The 19,925-nt window shown below is 44.9% G+C and overlaps 1 protein-coding gene across 1 annotated transcript in view; it reads left to right on the forward strand.

Moving 5' to 3' along the window:
- Positions 1 to 19,925, forward strand: part of PHF2 (PHD finger protein 2) — a 187,472-nt gene that overhangs the window by 71,970 nt on the left and 95,577 nt on the right. The window contains exon 2 of the mRNA XM_053297988.1: positions 17,734 to 17,819. Coding sequence (XP_053153963.1) covers positions 17,734 to 17,819 — 86 coding nt within the window. The remainder of the gene's footprint in view (positions 1 to 17,733; positions 17,820 to 19,925) is intronic.

Raw genomic sequence — 19,925 nt, forward strand, 5'->3', positions numbered from 1 at the left:
AGGACATTGCCCTATAGCAGGAATTTTATTACTCTACAGTACTGCCTTGGGAAGAAGCTTGCAGCTTTGGGGAGTTTCTCTTTCTACTGAATACCTAAAGCACAAAGCCCTCTCAGGCTCTGAACCTGACAACCATATTTAACCATGCATATAGCATTCTGTCTCCTTGATTCACAGTTGCACAGTCTCCGCTTTCCCCCCTACAAATGAATAATGGGGAGAGAGAGTTGTCTTCAGGTTAGGCCAGCTCTGCTTTAAAAACTGGTGGCTTAAGAGTTCAAACTGTCAGCCAAGAAGTCCCTGGTTTACATCTCACTGAAGTGACCAATTTCCTAGGCCACCTTAGGAAGCAAGCCACCATTCTCTTAGCCTCATTCTCCTCCATCTTGAATATGTGGATGATTATACTGTGCGGGAGATGGCAATGGTAAACCCCTCCTGTATTCTACCAAAGACAACCACAGAGCTCTGTGGTCGCCAGGAGTCGACACAGACTCAATGGCACACTTTAACCTTTATGCTGGTCACTTTAAAGTATTTTTGTAAGGATCACTTGTGTTTTTAATATTCAGGCAGACAGTATAAAAATACTTACTGACATTCCAGTTAATGCTGCATCTATTGAGCAAAAGGATGCCTGGTCGCTGGTAGCATCCCCACTTTGGAAGCAAAGTGCTTGTTTGTGTGGCAGGGCCCGTACTTTCCCCCAGAAGTGCTCTTTGCACCCATAAGCATGTCCTTGAGGGTTGTGTAGTCCTTGGGTGCTCAGAACGCTCCTGGAGGAAACGGAGATCATGAAAATCCTGCTGCACATGAGGGTCCATGCTTCTGAAGCAGGACTGCTACTTCTGCAACTGGGCATTTTCATTTGTGAGGATGTCAGTCACTAATAACTGAGCCAGGAATGGTCTGGGAGGGCAGTATATTGCAGAGCTGCTATAACTAAACAGTGAACATTTGATTAGTAACCTGGATGGGATCCCTTTGGAAGCCACACATAAGATATAACTGTTTGTGTGTATATATACTGTAGGCCTGTGCAAATTTAGATTCAAAAATTTGGATTTTATCTGGAAAGGAAAGGGTAGGAAAGATTGTGCCATTGAGTCATTGTCGACTCCTGGCAACCACAGAATCATGTGTTTTTCTTGCCCCCAATTTAAAAAAAAGGTAAAATCAGAATTGGATTTTCAAAATTGGATCAGTAATTTGGAATGAATTCTAAAATATCAAAATTAATTTTGGAAATACGTTGGAATTTTGGAATTCACAAAATGGCACCATTTCCCCCATCAAGGTAAACGGGAAAATTGTGTGTGTGGTGGGGGGCACCAAAATTCACTGCTTGGTCCCAGATCCACTGCTTGGCCTTGAAACTTTCCAGATCAGTGGAGAAGGAGGTCAGGGCCCCCTGTAGGAAATTTTAATAGAATTGTTCCATTTCCTGATGATTGGTGAATTTTTGAAATTTTTGTTTTTAGAAAAGGCTAAAAATTGTGACATCTGGCTTGTTTCAAGCCAGAACTTTACAAAGACTTCTGAAACTCAAGACCCTCCTTGGACAATCATTCCCCATTGACCACTATGGGGGAAAATAATCTGAATTAAAGTTGGAATTTGGATTTGAATTCCAAATCTGATCCAATATTGCCAGAGCCCATAGATCCAAATCCAAAATTGTCAAAGTTAGATCTGGTCGAATCCAAATCCAAATTTTCTGTATGTGCGCAGGCCTAATATAGTGTGTGTCTGTTTGTGTATAAACCACCATGGCATACCAAGTACTGTCCCTACCATTACTGCTCATTCAACACTAGGTGTATCCACTGCTGCTGCCTTCTCTGCACACACTCTGTTTAGTGAGATTTGCAAGGCAGCTACCTGTTCTTTCATCTCTCCCTTCATCAAGCTCTATAAAATAATTCCTTTGTCTTGGTACAAGCTGCTTTTGGCCACACAGTGCAGTGCTATGGCAGGTAGTCACAGCTTGATCCACTCCCTTCCACATTTTACTGCTTTGGCATGTGTCATTGTTACTGATGACTTTCTACACAGAGTGAGAAAGTAGCATTGGACTTACCATGAAGGGTTCTTTCAACACAGTGTACGGAGGTCATCCATATCACCTGTGGATCAAGCAAACAGGTTCACCAGTGGGTCAGTGGTGTGTGTGCATGTGTGTGTGTGTTTGTGTGTGTGTAATTCCTAAGTCCCTTCTAAGATGGACAGAAGAGGTTGAAGGGGACCTTGGCTGGTAAAGTTGTTGTGATCCCACTTTCTAGAAGTGGGAACATTAATGAATTAACATATACCCCACCTTTCAATTTCAAAGATGCAAGGGCTCAAGTTTATGAAAAATAATTTAATAAACGGCAACAGCTGTAAGAGCAATAACATAGTCAAATCACAATTTTAAAAACCAATAAAAGCAGAAGTTAATATTCCCAAGAGGGCCCAGGGCATGGTTTGATGGCATAAGATACAGCCACCTTGTTGATGCCAGACAGAAACAGTATCCATTTTTCTTCATTGTTTATCTTCTCAGAAGCTTCTTATTTGAATGAGAGAAAGATAAGAAAATTCATCCCATGCTCTTTTAAAATGTACTGTATTTATCCAAATAGAAGATAACTCTGAATTTAAGATGACCCCCTTAAAATAGAAATTAAACACAGGTTATACTTGTATTTATCTGAAAGAGAAAGAACTCTGAATTTAAGACTGCCTGATATCTAACAACAAAGAATCTGGAAAAAAACATACTCTTGGATTCAGGTAAATATGGTAATTTTAAAAACAGAATGAATGGTCTATGGGCCTTTCTGGTCTATTGACTGCAATAAACTGACTGATTGAATAGTTCAATGTTCACATTTTAGTTAGACTTGATATGAGAGTGGCAGGTATGTGCTTCTTTTCACATATCCAGCCCATTTACCTATATAGCAAGGGCTGTCTTTAACTATGAAAGGGTTCCCTTGTCCCTCTTACTCCTTACCTCTCAGCAGTGTGTTGTTTTTCTCTGTTCCTGGCTCACTTCTGGTATGAGAGCCAAGAACTGAATAAAGTGGCTAGACCAGCTGATTGCGAGGAGGGGTTGAGGCAGCACCTAAGCCACTTCTTTTGCTATTAAAGCAAGACCACCCCTGCTGTCTACACTGTGTAATGTAAATGCCCTTAGTTACTGTCTGGCGAGACTGGCTGTCCTTACCTCTGAAGAGAGAGTGGTGAGGGGGTCCGAAGAGGCAGGGACGGGTGGCAGCTGGGGAGAAGTGGAGGAACGGGCAGGAACTCAGCTCCAGTAGAGGAGGGGCAGAGCCCTGAAAGGGACGCAGGAGAGGCGCATGAGGATAACATCAGCAGCACGCCTCCCAAAGGGAAGGGGTCTAAGCAGGAGGAGGGAGAAGGTCGAGAGACATTGGCAGCAGCTGTAAAGGGTAGACAATTACAGGGAATAAAGAGGGGCATTGGCCCTTTAATTGGTGGCGAGCGATGCATAGCCTGTGAGGAAGCATATAAGTAGCCACCTGGGAATAAGAGGCTGGCTGGTGGCGAGTGTCAGGGGGCCTCGAGAGAGGGGAAGACACACGGAGCAAGCAGCCTGGGATGGAGGAGGCACAGGGTGACGCACAACCCCCTCCCTGTCCCTGCTCTGAGGCCGGACCCAGTAAGCCTAGCCAGGCTTGGTAAAGGGGGCAGGGACGTGTAGCCGGACAGTTACGCTTGAAATTTGAAGAGTCTCCTTAAAATAACTATGTTGGTGTATGGGCTAGTTTGGATGATATATCCAAGATAGCCCTGCCCACGTGTGATTAGGGATGTGTTAAAACACATTCTGCTCCCAACTTCCAGTGTACCATTTCCCTTAGCCTAATGTGGATGAACCATCTCCTCTATTAGGATAAAGGGAAAAATGCAGGAGTGGGAACAGGACATGCCCACGCACTTCCCTAACTGCAACTCTGTGAGACTAGTTCATAATTTGTCGCTTATATTGTAAAGACTACTTTTCATTGGGATACCTGTTTGAATGGTGTAGAACAAATAATGTTTTTTTTTGCACAGAGTATGTCAGACTTTCACAGCTGTTTTAGGAGCACAATACATTTTTGTGTTGGAAATTTGTCAAACTGCTTTGAAGTTCTTTTAGGTGCAAAACTGATATATTGCACACTTTCCTAAGTTTTGGGGCAAGTCCTCACACACATGGGTGCATTTAGCAGTCTTCAAGATCTTTCTGGATCCCAGAGCAAGGTCTAAGCAAGATCTAGCCACCTTGCTGAAGCTAAGCAGATCTTGGTGTGCTCAGTAGTTGGCTGAGAGACCCATTTATGCCACCTTTGGGATGTAGCTCAGTGGTGGAGCATCAGCTTTGCATAAAGAAGGTCCCATATTCAATCCTGGCATCTCAAGGTAGGGCTGGGAAAGACTTCTCCATAAAATGGTGGAGAAGCCATGGTACTGTGGTGTAGGCAATGTGAGCTAAATGGACCAATGGTCTGATTTAGTATAAGGCAGTTCCCTTTGTTCCTACTTTGGTACAGTGCAGACAAAATGTAGCAGTGTTTTGAATTTTCTGTTTTTCCTAGAGTGGTCTCTCGGGTGTTTGATGTCAGGAAATGTAAAGTATATATATATAGGGTGGTTTTTTTTTTTTTTAAAAAAATGCCAATTGATCTTTCCCATGTCTTATTTCCTTCCTGGGCAAGGTGCCTGAGCGTGTAGTGGCTGCCCAGATCCAGACACTCTTGGAGGAAACGGACTATCTAGATCCTTTTCAGTCAGGCTGCAGGCCTGGATTTGGAACAGAAACTGCTTTGGTCACCCTGTGGGATAACCTATGGGGAGGGAGAGAGAGAGAGAGAGAGAGAGAGACGGGGGAGTGCAACATTGTTAATTCTCTTCGATCTCTCAGTGGCTTTTGATACAATTGACCATGGTATCCTTTTGGATTGGCTAGCCGAGTTGGGTGTGGGAGACACTGATTGGAGGTGGTTGCCCTTCTGCTTCAAGGCCCATTCTCAAAATGATAGTGCTGGAGGATTGCTGCTCAGCCCCTTGGCATTTATGCTCTGGGGTTCCACAGGGTTCCATTCTTTCCCCTATGCTGTTTAACATCTACATGAAACCACTGGGAGAGGCCATCCAGAGATTTGGCTTGGGGTGTCATCAATATGCAGATGACACTCAGCTGTATCTCTCTTTTTCATCAGATGCAGGTGAGGTGGTAACTGTCCTGAATCGGTGCTTGTATGCAGTATTGGACTGGATGAGAGTGGACTGGATGAGGGTGAATAAGCTCAGACTCAATCCAGACAAATCAGAAGTACTGCTGGTCGGTGGTTCCTCTGCCTGGGTGAATGATGTTCAGCCTGTTATAGATGGAGTTGCACTCCACCTGAAGGACCAGGTTTGCAGTTTGGGGGTGCTCATTGGCCACAGTTACTCATGCTCTGGTAACCTCTCATTTAGATTACTTCAGTGCGTTGTACATGGGGCGGCCTTTGAAAAATGCTCCAGAAACTGCAGCTGGTACAAAATAGAGCTGCAAGATTATTAACTGGGACTGGACATTTTGAGCATATTACGCCAGTGCTTCGTCAGTTGCACTGGCTCCCAGTCGGTTTCTGGGCCTGATTCAAAGTGCTCGTTTTAACCTTTAAGGCCCTAAATGACTTGGGTTACCTGAGAGAGTGCCTTGCTCCATATGTCCCAACCCAATCCTTAAGATCTTCGGAGGCCCTCCTCCAGATGCCCCCACCAAACAAGGCGAGGCGGGTGACTACTAGGGAGAGGGCCCTTTCAGTGGTTGCACCCCATTTGTGGAATAGCATCCCCAGTGAGGCTTGCCTGGTTTCATAACTTTGTTCTTTTAGACCTTTTTGTTCACTCAGGCCTTTTAAATTTTAAATGTACATTTTAAAAAATGGTCTGATTGTAACTGAGTTGTTTGTTTTTTAAATCCTGGCATTGAAGGTGTGCTTTGTTTCTGACTCTTGCTCACATTTTCATTTGGACTAAACACTTGCCTAATGTCACACCCAGAAGTGCTTCTGCTGAAAACAGTGGTAATTTCTATCTGTCTAAAACTGTACATTGTTTCAGAGCCATGATTTTCCATGTCTTTTTGGTCCTCCCACAACAAGATTTGCCTCCATTTTCTTATCTGACATATGGTTATTGTATTTCCAGATGTCATACTTTAATCATAGGAGGCACCAACTTATAATTTTAGAGGCCCATCTGCCATTACAGTTTTTCAGCATGTACTTGCTTTTAGATAATATTGTCACAATATTGTCTTTATGCTTTACTCTCCAAGTGGCAGAACCTTTGTAAATGGTTTGTTTTCCTTCTTTGTTCAGGAATGATTATTATTACATTCTCTGTAGAAACATCTTGAACCTCAGAATTAACTCCCCTATTCCAGATCATAAGAAAATACATACAGATGTTGCAGTATTCTGAAAATCGATGGTCTGACAAATTTCTCCCAACAGGGATATTCCTCCTCCGTCCTCCCTCTGCTTCTGTAAGAGCCACTTTACACTTTGCATGGCAATCATGCTTATTGCAGCCACATCGGGGTTATTATAGCACTGATCCCTATTGCAAGCACACAAGACACTAAGGGCAAACACGTATTCCTGAACACTCAGGTACATGCACAGAAGAGACATGGAGGCTGTTCTCACGAGCAGCCTAACCCAGGCTAGGGCAGCCTAGCCTGGGATAGGCTGCTTGTATGGAGCGATGGAATCCACGTGGATCCTGGCACTCCTGCCCAACCTAACCCTGCTCCCAAGTGTGGCTCTTAGCTGAGTTTAAGCACTCCCTTAACCTGGCTGTCAGCATCATGTGTCTCTTCAGGCTTCACAAGGAGTTCCACGGAGCTCGAGAAGACACAGAGATGGGTGCCTAGAGCACCCATCTGACGGGGGAATCTTCCAAGGCATCATGCTTATCACGTGGTGCCTTGTGGGATATCTGGAGGCTGGGAAAATGAGTCCTGGCTTCTGTTGATCCATATGGGTGTGCAGTTTGCATGCCGAAGAAGTGACCATGCATCATCTGAGAGAAGGTAGGTTGAACTTTGCCTCCCCACATCTGCCCAACTGCCTGCCCACACAGTCGTGTGAGTAGCCCCATGGCTGGCTACAGATCCCTGGGCTGCAGTTGCTCTTCATCTCTCTCTGTGTTTGCAAATGGGCTTCGTGGTTGTAACACTAGCATAGCTATGGCAACCATGAGTGCCATGTAAAGTGTGGAGAAGCTCTAAGTTGCATCCATCTCTTACTCCAGTTATTGGGAACTGCTGCTACATGGCCTCTCCACCTTTAGAATCCTTGATAGCATTGTTGTAATGCATCGTTTCTCATACTGCTCTCTGTGTCCTTATTGTAACCCTTCCACAAAATTCCAGATTTTCTCTGCATTTATGTCTTATATTCTTGTCCTTCCATGCCCCATGTTTTTGGTTTTGCAAACTGTGAGCATGTTCAGACGTCACAGAGAACTGGCAGCTTGGCCAAACCACCAGTTCCTGGAGTGCACATAGGAGCCCGACTTTTCTGTTAGGACTGCACCAACTTAAAATCTTAGTTACAGATGTTGATTTTTGGACTGCAGGTTATGCCAACACTGATGGGGTCAGGAAGCACACCAAATGCTAGTCTCAACACTGGAAGTCATGCTCCTTCAATCCGTTTTGGCTGAGCCGTTGGTTCTCAGTGACATCTGAAGGTGTTTGTTGCTTCTGCTTTGCTGCTGAGTCCTCCTCCAACTCCTCATCATCTCCAAACTCCCACCTGAGTTTGGCTGGAAGGATGGAATCCAGTCTGGCTGAAGGCAGCTATCTTGCACAGTGGTTGAAGGACAATGCCAAAGGGCACAGCTTATTTGATGCCCATTTGTGACCAAGCCATGCCTTTGGGCTTTTTTCATCACTTCTCCTTTGCCCAGTGTTCCACTATTCCAGTCCTTTTTCCTGTCCTCTTCCTGAAGGTTTTGATTCTTTCTTCCAGTTTCATGGTGCCCACCTGAACTTCACCCCCCCAAATTCATATTATTTATTAAAACAAACAAATAAAAATAAATATTTATTCCTCTCATCCACTTCCATTCTCCTGCTCTCTTTTGCAAAAGGCCATCTCTGTCTATGATATTTTCCTCTCTTGATCAGTCCCATTGAAATCAACTGGATTTCTGTCTGTGATCTTTTCCTCTCTTGCCCTCACTGAAATCTGGCTCCGCCTCTTGACACTGCCCCTGTTGCACTGGCAACGGAGGCTAGACTAGGATTGTGACCTACTTTTTTCTATGTCTGGAGAAGTCCCCCCCCCACCGTTCAGTCTTCAAACATGCAGCTGCCAACCTGTAGCCTGAAGGGTCTAGGATAGGGGTGGGCAGACTCACTTTCAGAGCTACTCTTCCTCACCCCCCCCCCAAGAGCCTTTGGAGTTACCAGTACAAAACAACAGCTTGGGGAGGCAGAGTCAGTCACCAAACGACAGCTTGAGGTAGCAGAGCCTGTCATAAAATAGAAATGTGTACAAAATTTACATCAACAGAATAAGGGATTTTAATTTCACAACCCTCTAAATTTCGGGAGAATTTTGCTGAAGGAGAGGAGGGAAGCAGGAGAGGCTGCAACTTTATAGGAGAAGAAACTGGAGAGAAAGTAGATGGAGGGGAAGTTAGCAACCCTGATTGCTTGGGGTGTGTGTGTGTGTTAAAAATGGTGCAGCCATTCCCCCCACCCTTCACCTACTGAGAGGCAGTCAGATATTCAGTATTGACTGGAAGAGGAGGGAGGGATAGAGGGAGAAGCATGCCCAAATGCCCAGAGAGTTACTTCAGATAAGCCTGGAGCTACCAGTAGCTCTTTAGCTATCTAATGCCCGTCCTTGGTCTAGGTATTGCTTTACCCTTGTTGCTGTCACTGTTGCTGCACAACCTGGCCTATAGAGGCAGATAAATGAGACTGGTAGTCACTTGTACAGCAGCACTCAGTTGCGGTTTCATCATATAGACATTGTAGCTTTCCCCTTTGGGTTCAGCCGAGGTGCCTTCCTGCAGTGGCAGAAATCCTACCTTTTCCACACTGTTCAAATTTTGAAAGATAAGTCACAATAAACATAAAATCACACTTCATATTATGCAGCAAATCTGTGGTTGGATCTCCCAGGGTTTTTTTTTTTTGTTTTTTTGTTTTTTAACTGACATATAGTTGCAGGGTGTGGGAGGGATGTGGATTTGCTGACAGCAGTAGCAGAGAGGGTGTTTAACTATTTTTCCTTATGCCATTTTCCTGATCAAACTTGCTCCTTCAGGCTACTGTCTGTCATGTGAGTGCGGGAAAGGACCTGCACTGTCTTCTTTCATGAACACATTGTCATTGGAGGGAGTAATTTTGTTTGGGAAAAGGCACAAGGAAAAAGAATTAAACATGCTCTCTGCCATTGCTGTCAGTCAATCCACAGCCTGTTGACGCTGTGTTAAACACTCTCTGCCACTGCTGTGGACAAATTCACAGCTGTATTTGCATTAAAGGACAGTGCCGACATCAGACTGGTGTTGTGATGCTTCAAACATGCTATGGGCATGGGGCAATTTTTGTCGATCTCCCCTTCCTTCTGAAGCTGACTGACACCTGAAAATATGGGCTGCGTGATCCTCTGGGACGTATTTTTGGGAGTCACAGTCAGCTTCACAGGGAAGTGGAGATCAACAAAAATTGCTCCACTGTTGTATCATATGCACAGCGTTAACACCAGCACTTCATTAATCTGATTATTTATATATTTTGTTTGTTTGACATAATTATATACTGCCCCAAATTCACATCTCTGAATGACAGCCACTGGGAGATCCAACAACAGATCTCTCCTTAACGTGTAGTTTGGACCTGAGTTAGACCACAGCCAGGAAAATGGAAACAATCATGTTGAAGACAGATCAGTGCAGAAATTAGTTTTAATAGATTTTTACGTTTAATTTTAATTATAGTATTAAGAAGTGTGGCATTTCTGCAAAATTGAGATAAACCACTGACCAGTTATGATCAAGGTGAGTTCCCAACCTTGTGTGTGAGTCCATACACCTGGAAGGCTGAATTTAAAGATTAGCTTTCTATATGTATGTAAAGTTGTGCCCTCGAGTCGGTGTTGACTCCTGGCAACCACAGAGCCCTGTGGTTTTCTTTGGTAGAATACAGGAGGAGTTTACCATTGCCATCTCCTGTGCAGTATGAGATTATGCCTTTCAGCATCTTCCTATATCACTGCTGCCCGATATAGGTGTTTCCCATAGTCTGGGAAATATCCCAGTGGGGATTCAAACCAGCAACTTCTTGCTCCCTAGGCAAGTTATTTCCCTGTTGCACCATTAGATATATTTCCCTTATTAAACAGGATGGAAACTGAAGTAAAAAATCAGTTTCTGATTTGCTGGAATTGCATTTTGTTGTCAGAACACATTAAGAGACACAACAGAAATGTGATCAAATTAATACTGAAGTGTTGGGTAACTATTGAAACACAAAAAGCATATTATGATTCTTTCTGTGCTGTGAAAAGTCCTGATTTCTCTCTGCTAGTTATAGCTTTAGCTGGTTGTTCCAAAAACTGGATTAGGTGTGGCGTGGCGTGGCGTGGTGTGGTGTGGCATGGTGTGGCGTGGTGTTCTGTCACTGTAAAAAGGGATGACAGCCTCCTATTTTTACCAAAAATTCCAAAATGCTTTCTGCAGGATTGCTGCATAGTAGACAATGCTTGTCTTTTGGTGGATGGCATTATGTTTCAAATCTTGATATTTGTGAAGATTATGATTAATGAATAACACTCATTTTGTAGTGCAGGACTGCCATGCAATACATAATAGAATATTGTAAGCACTCATGCCAGGTAGTATGCAAAGCTAAACATCTGTTAACTTTCCCTAAACTGTCTTTTTATTGGAGAGTTCCTTACAACATGAACTCAGGTTGTCTTGAAGATTTGCAGTGCAAATACAGGGCATCCAAACAGAAGTGTGCACGGTAGGGGTTAGGGATCTACGCATGTGTGGAGGTCATGAAAATAGCCTCTGCATGTGGGCAGAGGCCCAAACCGGGCCACAGCCAGCCTGGGCTGTCATTTGGGAGCCCAGCGGAGAGCTGGGAGGAGCTGCCGCTGTCCCTCACTGCCTCCAGAGACTCTCCGCCACCACCGCAGCCTGGAATTAAAAGGTAGTAAAGACTCTTTTGCTCCCTCCCACCTTATGTTAAGGAATCCCCCTGTACATGTAAAAGGGAATCCTTAGCATATTCCCCTTTACATGATGGCCAAACTGGACAGGACACCGTTCATCCTAGCCTGAAGCTGGACAGGGCCTGGTCAGTTCACATCTGGTCCAGATTTGAACTGACCCGGCAACACCAGTTCCATACAAATCTCCTATAGGTGTGTGCATTATTTCAGAATGAAGCTGAAAACAGGATGAACAGGACTCAATTTCTTCTGTTCCACACTTATCCCAAATCAAGCACAGTTAGCACAAATGTATCCTGATCCATATCCATAGTATTTGGATGTACTTCATTCCTTTGGATTTAATTGCTGCAGCCAGCTGTGGTAGGACAGATGTGTGGAGAGGGGAGAGAGAGAGAGCGCGCGCAGGGGTGGGTGGGGGACTGCCATTGGAAAACTCTTCAATCTAAAAAGTAAATTCATTTCTGTTTGGGATTTTAAGCCAAACCTTGTTTCTCTGAGTGTTTGGGGTTTGATTATTTGATTTCTTCTCAATCTGAGCCAATCTTCTTTCTAACTTCATATTATTCTGTGCTTTGGGGAGTTTTATGCCTTATCTTTAGCTGGAGTACTGAAATTGAGTTTCCAGTCCAGTATTCAGTACCCCACCCCAAATTCTTCTTTTTTGCAGTATTCAGGGACTTGGTTATGGGGAGGGGTGTCTTGCCTTGGCTTTTCTTCAAGCACTTCATTTGAATTTGAAATCTGCTTTCCACCAATCTACCACTCACCCCACTTCTTATTTCCCAGCTTATTTGGGACTTGGGGTCTTTAGGAGTTGCCTGGATTCCCCTCTGCCATACTCACAATAGGTGATATCCACTCTTCACCATCACTCGATATCAATTTAACTGGGTTTTTTTTAAAAACCCTGAAGGTAGGTGACGGTGGAGGTGATGTGGAGCACAGCAACACTGAAGTAGGTAGAAGTGGGACCTGCCACTTGGCTCTGCATCTGCTTTAGTATATCAGTCCCCTGTTCAGACCAGGTTGTTGCAAATTTAATACCGAAAGTGGTGCACTTGAAGATAAGGACATTTTGTTTGGCTGGATAAACTGAATAGCATATTTCACACACAGTTAATTGGTTAAGTGGACCTTTGGCCAAACAACATTTTATTTTATTGACTTTTTTGTCGTTGCTCAATGCACCCAGCTCACACTGAACAAAGGTGAAAGAGCTGCCACAAATAGAAAGCTGAGAATTGCCTTTAAATATCCACTTCTGTACAATAGAATATCCATGGGAGGTTGTGTGGTTGTGAAGAAAAGACAGACAAGTGAAAGTCACTAAAATTGCTTTTTAGGGTTTCAAACTGGTGAAAAAAATGTAATCTGCTTGAAGGCAACATCCATTTGCCAACTGAACTCAATTTCAGATGTATAGCCAGGCACTTTTGGTTTCAGACCCATAGGTGTAGTAGTTGAGATGCGTGTGATATCGTCAATAAGTGAAAAAATGGGAGGCCGCTCCCCCAACACATGCAGAGGTTGTCTCAGCTTCAGCTGTGTTGATGTCTGTGTGGAAATGGGGAGTGGGGGGGGGAGATGCAAAAAGAAAAAGATTCAACACCTGCAGCTTACAATGTGGTAAGCATGGAAGAGCTCTCTTTGCGCTGGGTGGCTTTATATAAGATAGTCAGTGGCGCACCTAGGTAATTTTGGCGCCTGGTTCTCACCCACCAAGAAGTCCCGCTGCTGCGAGCCCTCCCCCTGTGGCTGCGAGCTTGTCCCCACTGCCACGAGGCCAAACCACCAATTTTTCAATTTCAAAAATTGGTGGGGGTGAGCTGAGCAGGCCTCCCTGGCCTCCTCCCATGGCAGCGGCAGTAGCAGGTGGAGCAAGAGCAGCCACCTCACTCCACCTGCTACTGCCGCCACTGCAGGAGGAGGCCACCTCTGGCGGCTTGAATTAATGGGAAAATTGGCGGATAGGCCTCGCGGTGGGGCAGTAGCAATGGGTGAGGGGTGGTGTCAGCAGCACCCCCCAGGCCTTTGGAGGCCCCCCCCCCAGGCCTTGGAGATCATAGGCCGGGGCCCCAAAGTCCAAGGGTAAGAATGCCTCTGAGGGTAGTTATGGATTGCACTTTGTGGGTATCATTGCTTTCACATAGTTCCCCCACAGAGTATCAGCCTACCTGTTTCACCAACATGTGGAACCTGGGATTAGTCTGGGTGAGCCAAAGTTCCAGCAGCTGTGCAGTGAAGCTGGCTAAACATTAGACCAAACCCTGTGCTGCCTGCTTCATGCTGCAGTCTGCATCAGTTCAATTTGGGGTACATCTAGCTTGCATTGGCAAGATACTAGCCAGTGATGGCTTCTGCAAGCAGAAACATTTCAGTTAAAATGTAATCATGTTTGACTTTGCTGCTTCTGCAAAAGATGCCTCCACTGCGTGTTGATTTCTTGGCTTGCAGCTTTGATTGTGCAACAGTGCCCTTATCTTGGGCACTTGGTTCCTTTGCAACTTTGTTTCTTCTCTTTAGTGTAGAGTGTGCTGCCATCAGACTACATTAACTCAGCCAGCTTGCAGCCTACACTGTACTGTATTGCTACAAATGTTATGCCATCTACCTCAATGGGTGTCCTAAGCATCTGCCAAGTGATAAACCCTCTTCTTGGCAACTAAAAAGGGCTCGGAGCTATATGTCCTCTTTTCCTTTTTCTCTGTGTGCCACAGTCCTGGATTTTGGCAGCAAAACACCTTGTGCAAAGCAGAAAACACATTGCATTCTATGAGTAGAATAAATCTGTGTTTGGTAAGGAAAAAAGGAATGCCGCGGTGAGCTCATCTTTGTTTTGAATGGATTCCTATGAGCTATTGTTTATAAGGATGAAGGAGCTCTGCACTAAAACCTGAGATTCTGCATCCATAACATTTTAGGTAAAATAGCTATTTGCATATATTTACATCCTTTGTCAATTTGTCGTTCAAATTGATTGGATTTTTAATTTTTGTTATGATGATGTTTGACTCATAGTTATTGGAGGGCAGTTGGTTTGTAGAGGTTGAGAGGGAGGGAAAGAGTATGTTGGTATGGCTCTGTCTTTAGTGTGAATGTCATCCCCAGGCTCTTTAGTTGTTAAGTATTTCACAGAAAACATCCATATATTTCCTTTTTGCTTTTTTTTGAATGCACAGTGCTTGATTTTTATTTGGGGTGAGGGGGATGTTGGCACACAACTTTATTCTTATATATATATATTTAAAAATAAGAGAATAAATATCCCATAGCAAGAGTATGTTTAATAGTGCCTGCGTACAATTTTTCGAACTTGAATTCTGAAAGCAAAACTCAGAATGAAATAGGCCGAGAACATCACAGCCACAAAGACTTAGGACTGGGTCTCACAATCAGTGAGGCCTGGTTTGTGGTGGTGAGCGGGAAGAGCGGGCTAAGCCCACTATGCCCACTCACGAGCGGGGAGTGAGCCCTGGGCATCCGGATCGGCCGCCCACACGATTGCCGGCTCCATGATGGAGCCGGCGAGGCCTGGGGGGGGGACAGGGGCCAATTGGCTCCCGCAAGCTTCAGCATGCCCTGCGTGAGTGCGCAGGGCATGCTGGTGAGACCCCCGGAGCCGAGAGGTGGCTTTTTGCCTCCCTTCTGGGGGGGTCTCCTCATGAGTAGCTGCGGCACAGAGCCGCGCCGTGGCTACTCATGATCCAATAGCCCGGGTTTGCAGAGCGCTCACTCCGCAAACTTGGACTAAGGGGCGGGCTACTTGAGCGGGTCAGCCGCTCAAGAACCACTGGGCTCGCAGCCGAGCCCGGTGGTTCTTACGATTAGCAATAATCGGGCTAGTCTCTCCTAGCCCGATTTTTGCATATCGTAAGAATAGCCCCTTAGTTTTTCTTTAAGAGATAGCGAGGTGCTTCACACAAGCAGTGTGAAGCACTAAGAGGAGGTTTGAGGGGAGAGCGGGTTTGATCCACGCTCCCTGCATACGAATGTTCACCCATTGCTGGGCGGGCAGATTGCCGGCCCAGATGAGTGGTGGCTTGACGGCGCTCCAGCGCCTGGCCTCAGCTCACCTGGCAGCAGTGGTGGTCGGGCGCAGGGAAGTGCCGCCCCATGGTGCCCCACCCCCGGAGCCCCTGTAATGCACCGCACGAGTGTGCGGTGCATTTCTGGGATCCCCCTCCCATCCCCCTTAAGTTTGTCCACCACAGCTTCAAGCAGTCGCAGCAGACACATGGCCAGAAAAGCGAGGTTAGCGGAGCGCTCGCTTAAACCTCATTTAAGTGGGTGGCTAAATAGGTGGGCTTGCCAGCAGGGAGCCATCGGGCCCGCCCTCAAGCCCGCTGGTTCTCATGAGCAAGTGAAACTGGGCTGGGCTCCCTTAGTCTGGTTTTGCTCACTCGGGAGAACAGCCTCAGTGTATATCTTCAGAGTTCTGCAGTGACTTTCAAATTTTGTAGTATTTTCTACCAACCATACTCTAGATGAGCACCATCATCTACACACCCTGGTCCTAATAATTATTCATATCAGAGAAGATATAGTAGTATTTGTGAAGAAAGAATGAAGAGGATGGAGTTAATGAAATACCCCTTGGTTCTTGTCTGATAACAGCCATTTCATGTAGGAGGGGCCACAATCTTAGGTTTGAAGAAAAATCAGCCATATCCTCTTTAAAGAACAATCCCAACATCATGATTAAACCTGCTGATAAAGGGGGAGCTATTGTTTTGTTGGATAAGCTAAATTATTTATCTGAAGTCTGTTGTCAACTTAACGATATAAATTGTTACAAAGCTATTGGATTTGATTTTTTTAAAAAGGGATATTCATTCACCATTAAAGTGTTGATGCAGGAGGCTTGGTGATGTTTTTGAGACCATTGATCAGTTTTTGTGCAAGGAATATGCCAGAAGCATGACTTCTTATATCTTGCTGAAGATTCATAAACCCAGTTTTCCTCCTCCAGGTAGACTAATAGTATCGGGTTCCAGCTAGATTTTGGAGCCGTTGGCTCAGTTTTTGGACTCATTTTTACAACTTATGATAAAAGGATGTTCATGGAATGTTTATCCTGTATCAAAGGCACCAAACATTTTATCAGTATTATAGAACACTTGTCTCTTAATACATCTTTCTCTTTTGTTACTTTGAATGTTCAGCCTTTGTATACATTAATTCCACATGAAGATGCTAGATGCCAGTGACATATCTTGATTCTAGGCCCAGGTTGGATCCTCCTACACATTTTTGTTGGATTTGTTAGATATTATTTTTTTGGGGGGGTGGGGGGGGAATTGTTTTGAAGATAAATATTGTTTTCAAATCCAGGGGGTTGCCATGGGCAGCCCAGTTGTTCCCATTATTGCAGATGTGTTCTATATAGTGGATGAACTACTTTCCCATCAGAATACATTTAGTTCTATAAGTGTGATTTTTCCATCAAGTGCCATCTTAGTTTGAATCTTTGTTGCATCTCATGTTTTTCTAGTTCTGTACAATTTTGCATGTTAATATAAAGGATATTTAGTTACAATTGCCCTACATCATTAGTGTCTGTTATATATGCTTTATTAAATGGCCTTTATATAATATGGTGGGGATCTGTTTGGTTTATGCTTGGCTGATATAGAGATACCAGTATGCATTGTTTGATTGTTTGTTTCTAAAATCAGGTTAAGTCAACTGTGTGAATTGCCGATCTTTATTGTCTGGCTTTGTGCAAATGAAAGAGATATATGACCTTGGCAGGGGTGAAGCCACCATTGTGCGAACGGGTTCAAAGAACCCAGGCTGCCAATGGAAAGGACCACCAAAACTCTTTCATCATGCACAAAGAGGGCATGGCCTCAAGCTCCGGAGAGCCTGAGTGAATTCTCCCCTGTCATTTCAGGCAATGCTTGCTGCCTGAAAGCATCTATTTCCCTTTCTCTCCCTTGCTGGAGAGCAAATGCTGCCTGAAAAAGACAGGGGAGAGCTTGCTCAGGGCTCTCCAGAGCCCGGGCATGGGTGGGGGGAATTCTCTCAGGGCTCCTGAGCCACCCCCCGTGTGTGTGATGTTATTAGAGGGGCCGCCAGGCAGGGCCAAACCCAGCCCACCATTCGGCTGGCTCCGCACCTGGACCTTGGTATTACTTTTAATGATTAACCCAGCTGCATCACAGCAGTAGAGTGATGCTAAAGACATTAAGGGTTTCACACTGTGTTCTCTTGCCCAGGTCCAGATGACCTGAGCTGTAATCAGATCCAGTTGCTTGGGGGAAGCATATAAACATGATGCTCTCCCAGTATGTCAGAAAAGGGCTCATAAATGGTTACAGCTGACATAGGCTATGCAATCATGAAATGGATCAGACAAAGTCCTAGTACGTAACCTAGATAGGCTGGACCTTGAGCACAAGTGTTCATGTCATTACTGGCCATATTTGTGCCTTTGAGAAGAGACTTCTATTGACACTTCATTTTCTTTATTTTCTTGCAGTTGTGTTGGCGTAGAAGAAGAGGAGGCACCAGATATTGACATCTACCACTGTCCAAATTGTGAGAAAACCCATGGGAAATCTACTTGTAAGTATAAATTTCTTGACTTCTGATAAGATGCTCTATAGCTTGCAGTAGAGTTCTGCTGAGATACCTTACCCTAAACTTACTGGCTGATATTATGACTAATGCTGTAGAGGCACTGTGTGCAAAGCACCTCCTCAGTGTTTAATAATCCAGAGTCCTGCACAGCAGCATCAAGCTGGAGCTTAGCTAGCCCTGTAAAGATATTTGCATCCTGGGGCAAAAGGAGGCTTCTCTGTCCTCTGCATGTCCTCAGGAAGCTGAAATGTAACCCAAAAGCCTGACCGCATCCCCTCCCACCAAGGTATTTTTTTCACATTCTGTCTCTTACCTCAGTTGCTCCACGATAAGAATGGAGATCAATCATCTCAATCACCAGGGAAGACAATCATCAACAACATCCTGCCTTAGGCAATAGACTGAAGGAAGAATCCCAGTTGTACCCAGATATATGACCTTGGCCTGCTGTAGCAGGTCAGGTCTTCAATCAGATAATTAGAGTGAGCAAGAGAAGTATAATTTTGGGCCCTGGAACAAATTTGGGGGGCAAGGGGGGGCAGAAAAACCTTGGGGAGTGCTGGGCTGGATGGAAATTTTGAAAGGACTGTGTCCATCCTAGCCCATGCCTGGCTAGAGGGCTGTCCTGTTGCATAGGGGAGGAATTTCCGCCAATGTCTCCTTCCCCAGAAGTTCTCTTACACCCCTGAATATGTCTCTGAAGACCATGCAGCCCCCAGGAATATATTTTGTGAGAGATGAAATCTGCAGAAATTGCCACCATGTGCATGGGCGCCTATCACTGGATAACTAAATGCTGCGAAGGTGCTAAGCATGGAGCACCTCTGCAGCATCAGTATGCTGGCCACTGGGGGGGAAACCCCCCACTGAAATATGTGAGACTTAAATCCATCTAACATGTTAATGAACAATATGTTGAAAGAGTAAAGAAAGCACTGTCTGGGATTAACAAAATATTAGGGATGTGCCCAAAGTGTTTCCGCAGCCACTTTAACAGGAGGAAGGCAGGTCTTATCTGTCCCTCTGTTGCTCCTCCACAGGCCCCTGCCACCTTAGTGCAGTGCTGTTTGTATGCACTGTTTTGAAAAGCCATGCCACTCGGCTGATCCTTGCTTGGGAACAGGAACTTCCCTGTTCCCAGCAGCCCGTGGGTGGCATTGGCATGTAAATGGCGTCTGTGCATGTGCAGAAGGCATCATGAGTGGTCAGCATGTTGCTGACCATTCAAGATGGTGTCTACACATGCGCAGATGCCATTTACGTGCTCATGCCTCCCATGGGCTTATGGGAATGGACAACTTCGTGTTCCCCCACAAAAGTGCAAATGTTTCTTCCCCAAACATTTAACCACAGCCCAGTGAAGTTTGTTGAATATGCTGGGCTGGGGTAAAAAATATATATCTGTCCATTCATTTTTAGTCATTTGCTCATTTTATCTTGCACTTCTAAATTATGAGGAATTAAATATCACATGTATTGCTCAGTTGTCATAGAAGAATTTCATCCAAGGATTCAAAAAGAAAATTAACATTTTATCTCCTACAGGGAGTTCATTACTGATGAAGATAATTTTATGCCACATTGCTTCTTTTTTAGATCAGGTTTTCAACTGAAGAATTATTCCTTTTACATATGACTTACTTGATCCTGATATACATTGGGGCTATTCACACCTGCAGACAAAACTGGGCTAAGGAAGCCCAGCCCAGTTTCACTGGCGCGTGTGAATCACTGGTTGCTGTGTAGCAGCACGGTGGCAAACCTGGTTAGGGAGTCTGCCACTTAGCTCAGGTTTTGGGTGCAAGGACACCCTTAAGCCAGGCTTAGTGCTTGTGTATCAATGCTGTGCAGCTCCATGCAGCACCTACACATAAATAGTGTCCCAGCCAGTGCCAGGAGGATCCCTATAAATGCACCACACTCTCACATGGTGCATTATAAAAGTTCTGGGGACTGAGAAGACATATCCCAGTCCCCAACCCTCCACGTTGCCAGAAGTAGCCCTCAATTGTCTCCCCGGGAAGTAAGCATTTGAAGGCTTTCTCCCCTGCAGACTGGAGCCCTTTCTCTGATTGTGAGAAAGAGCTCAAT

Source organism: Hemicordylus capensis, chromosome 2 (genome assembly GCF_027244095.1).
Source record: "Hemicordylus capensis ecotype Gifberg chromosome 2, rHemCap1.1.pri, whole genome shotgun sequence".
Taxonomy (NCBI): domain Eukaryota; kingdom Metazoa; phylum Chordata; class Lepidosauria; order Squamata; family Cordylidae; genus Hemicordylus; species Hemicordylus capensis.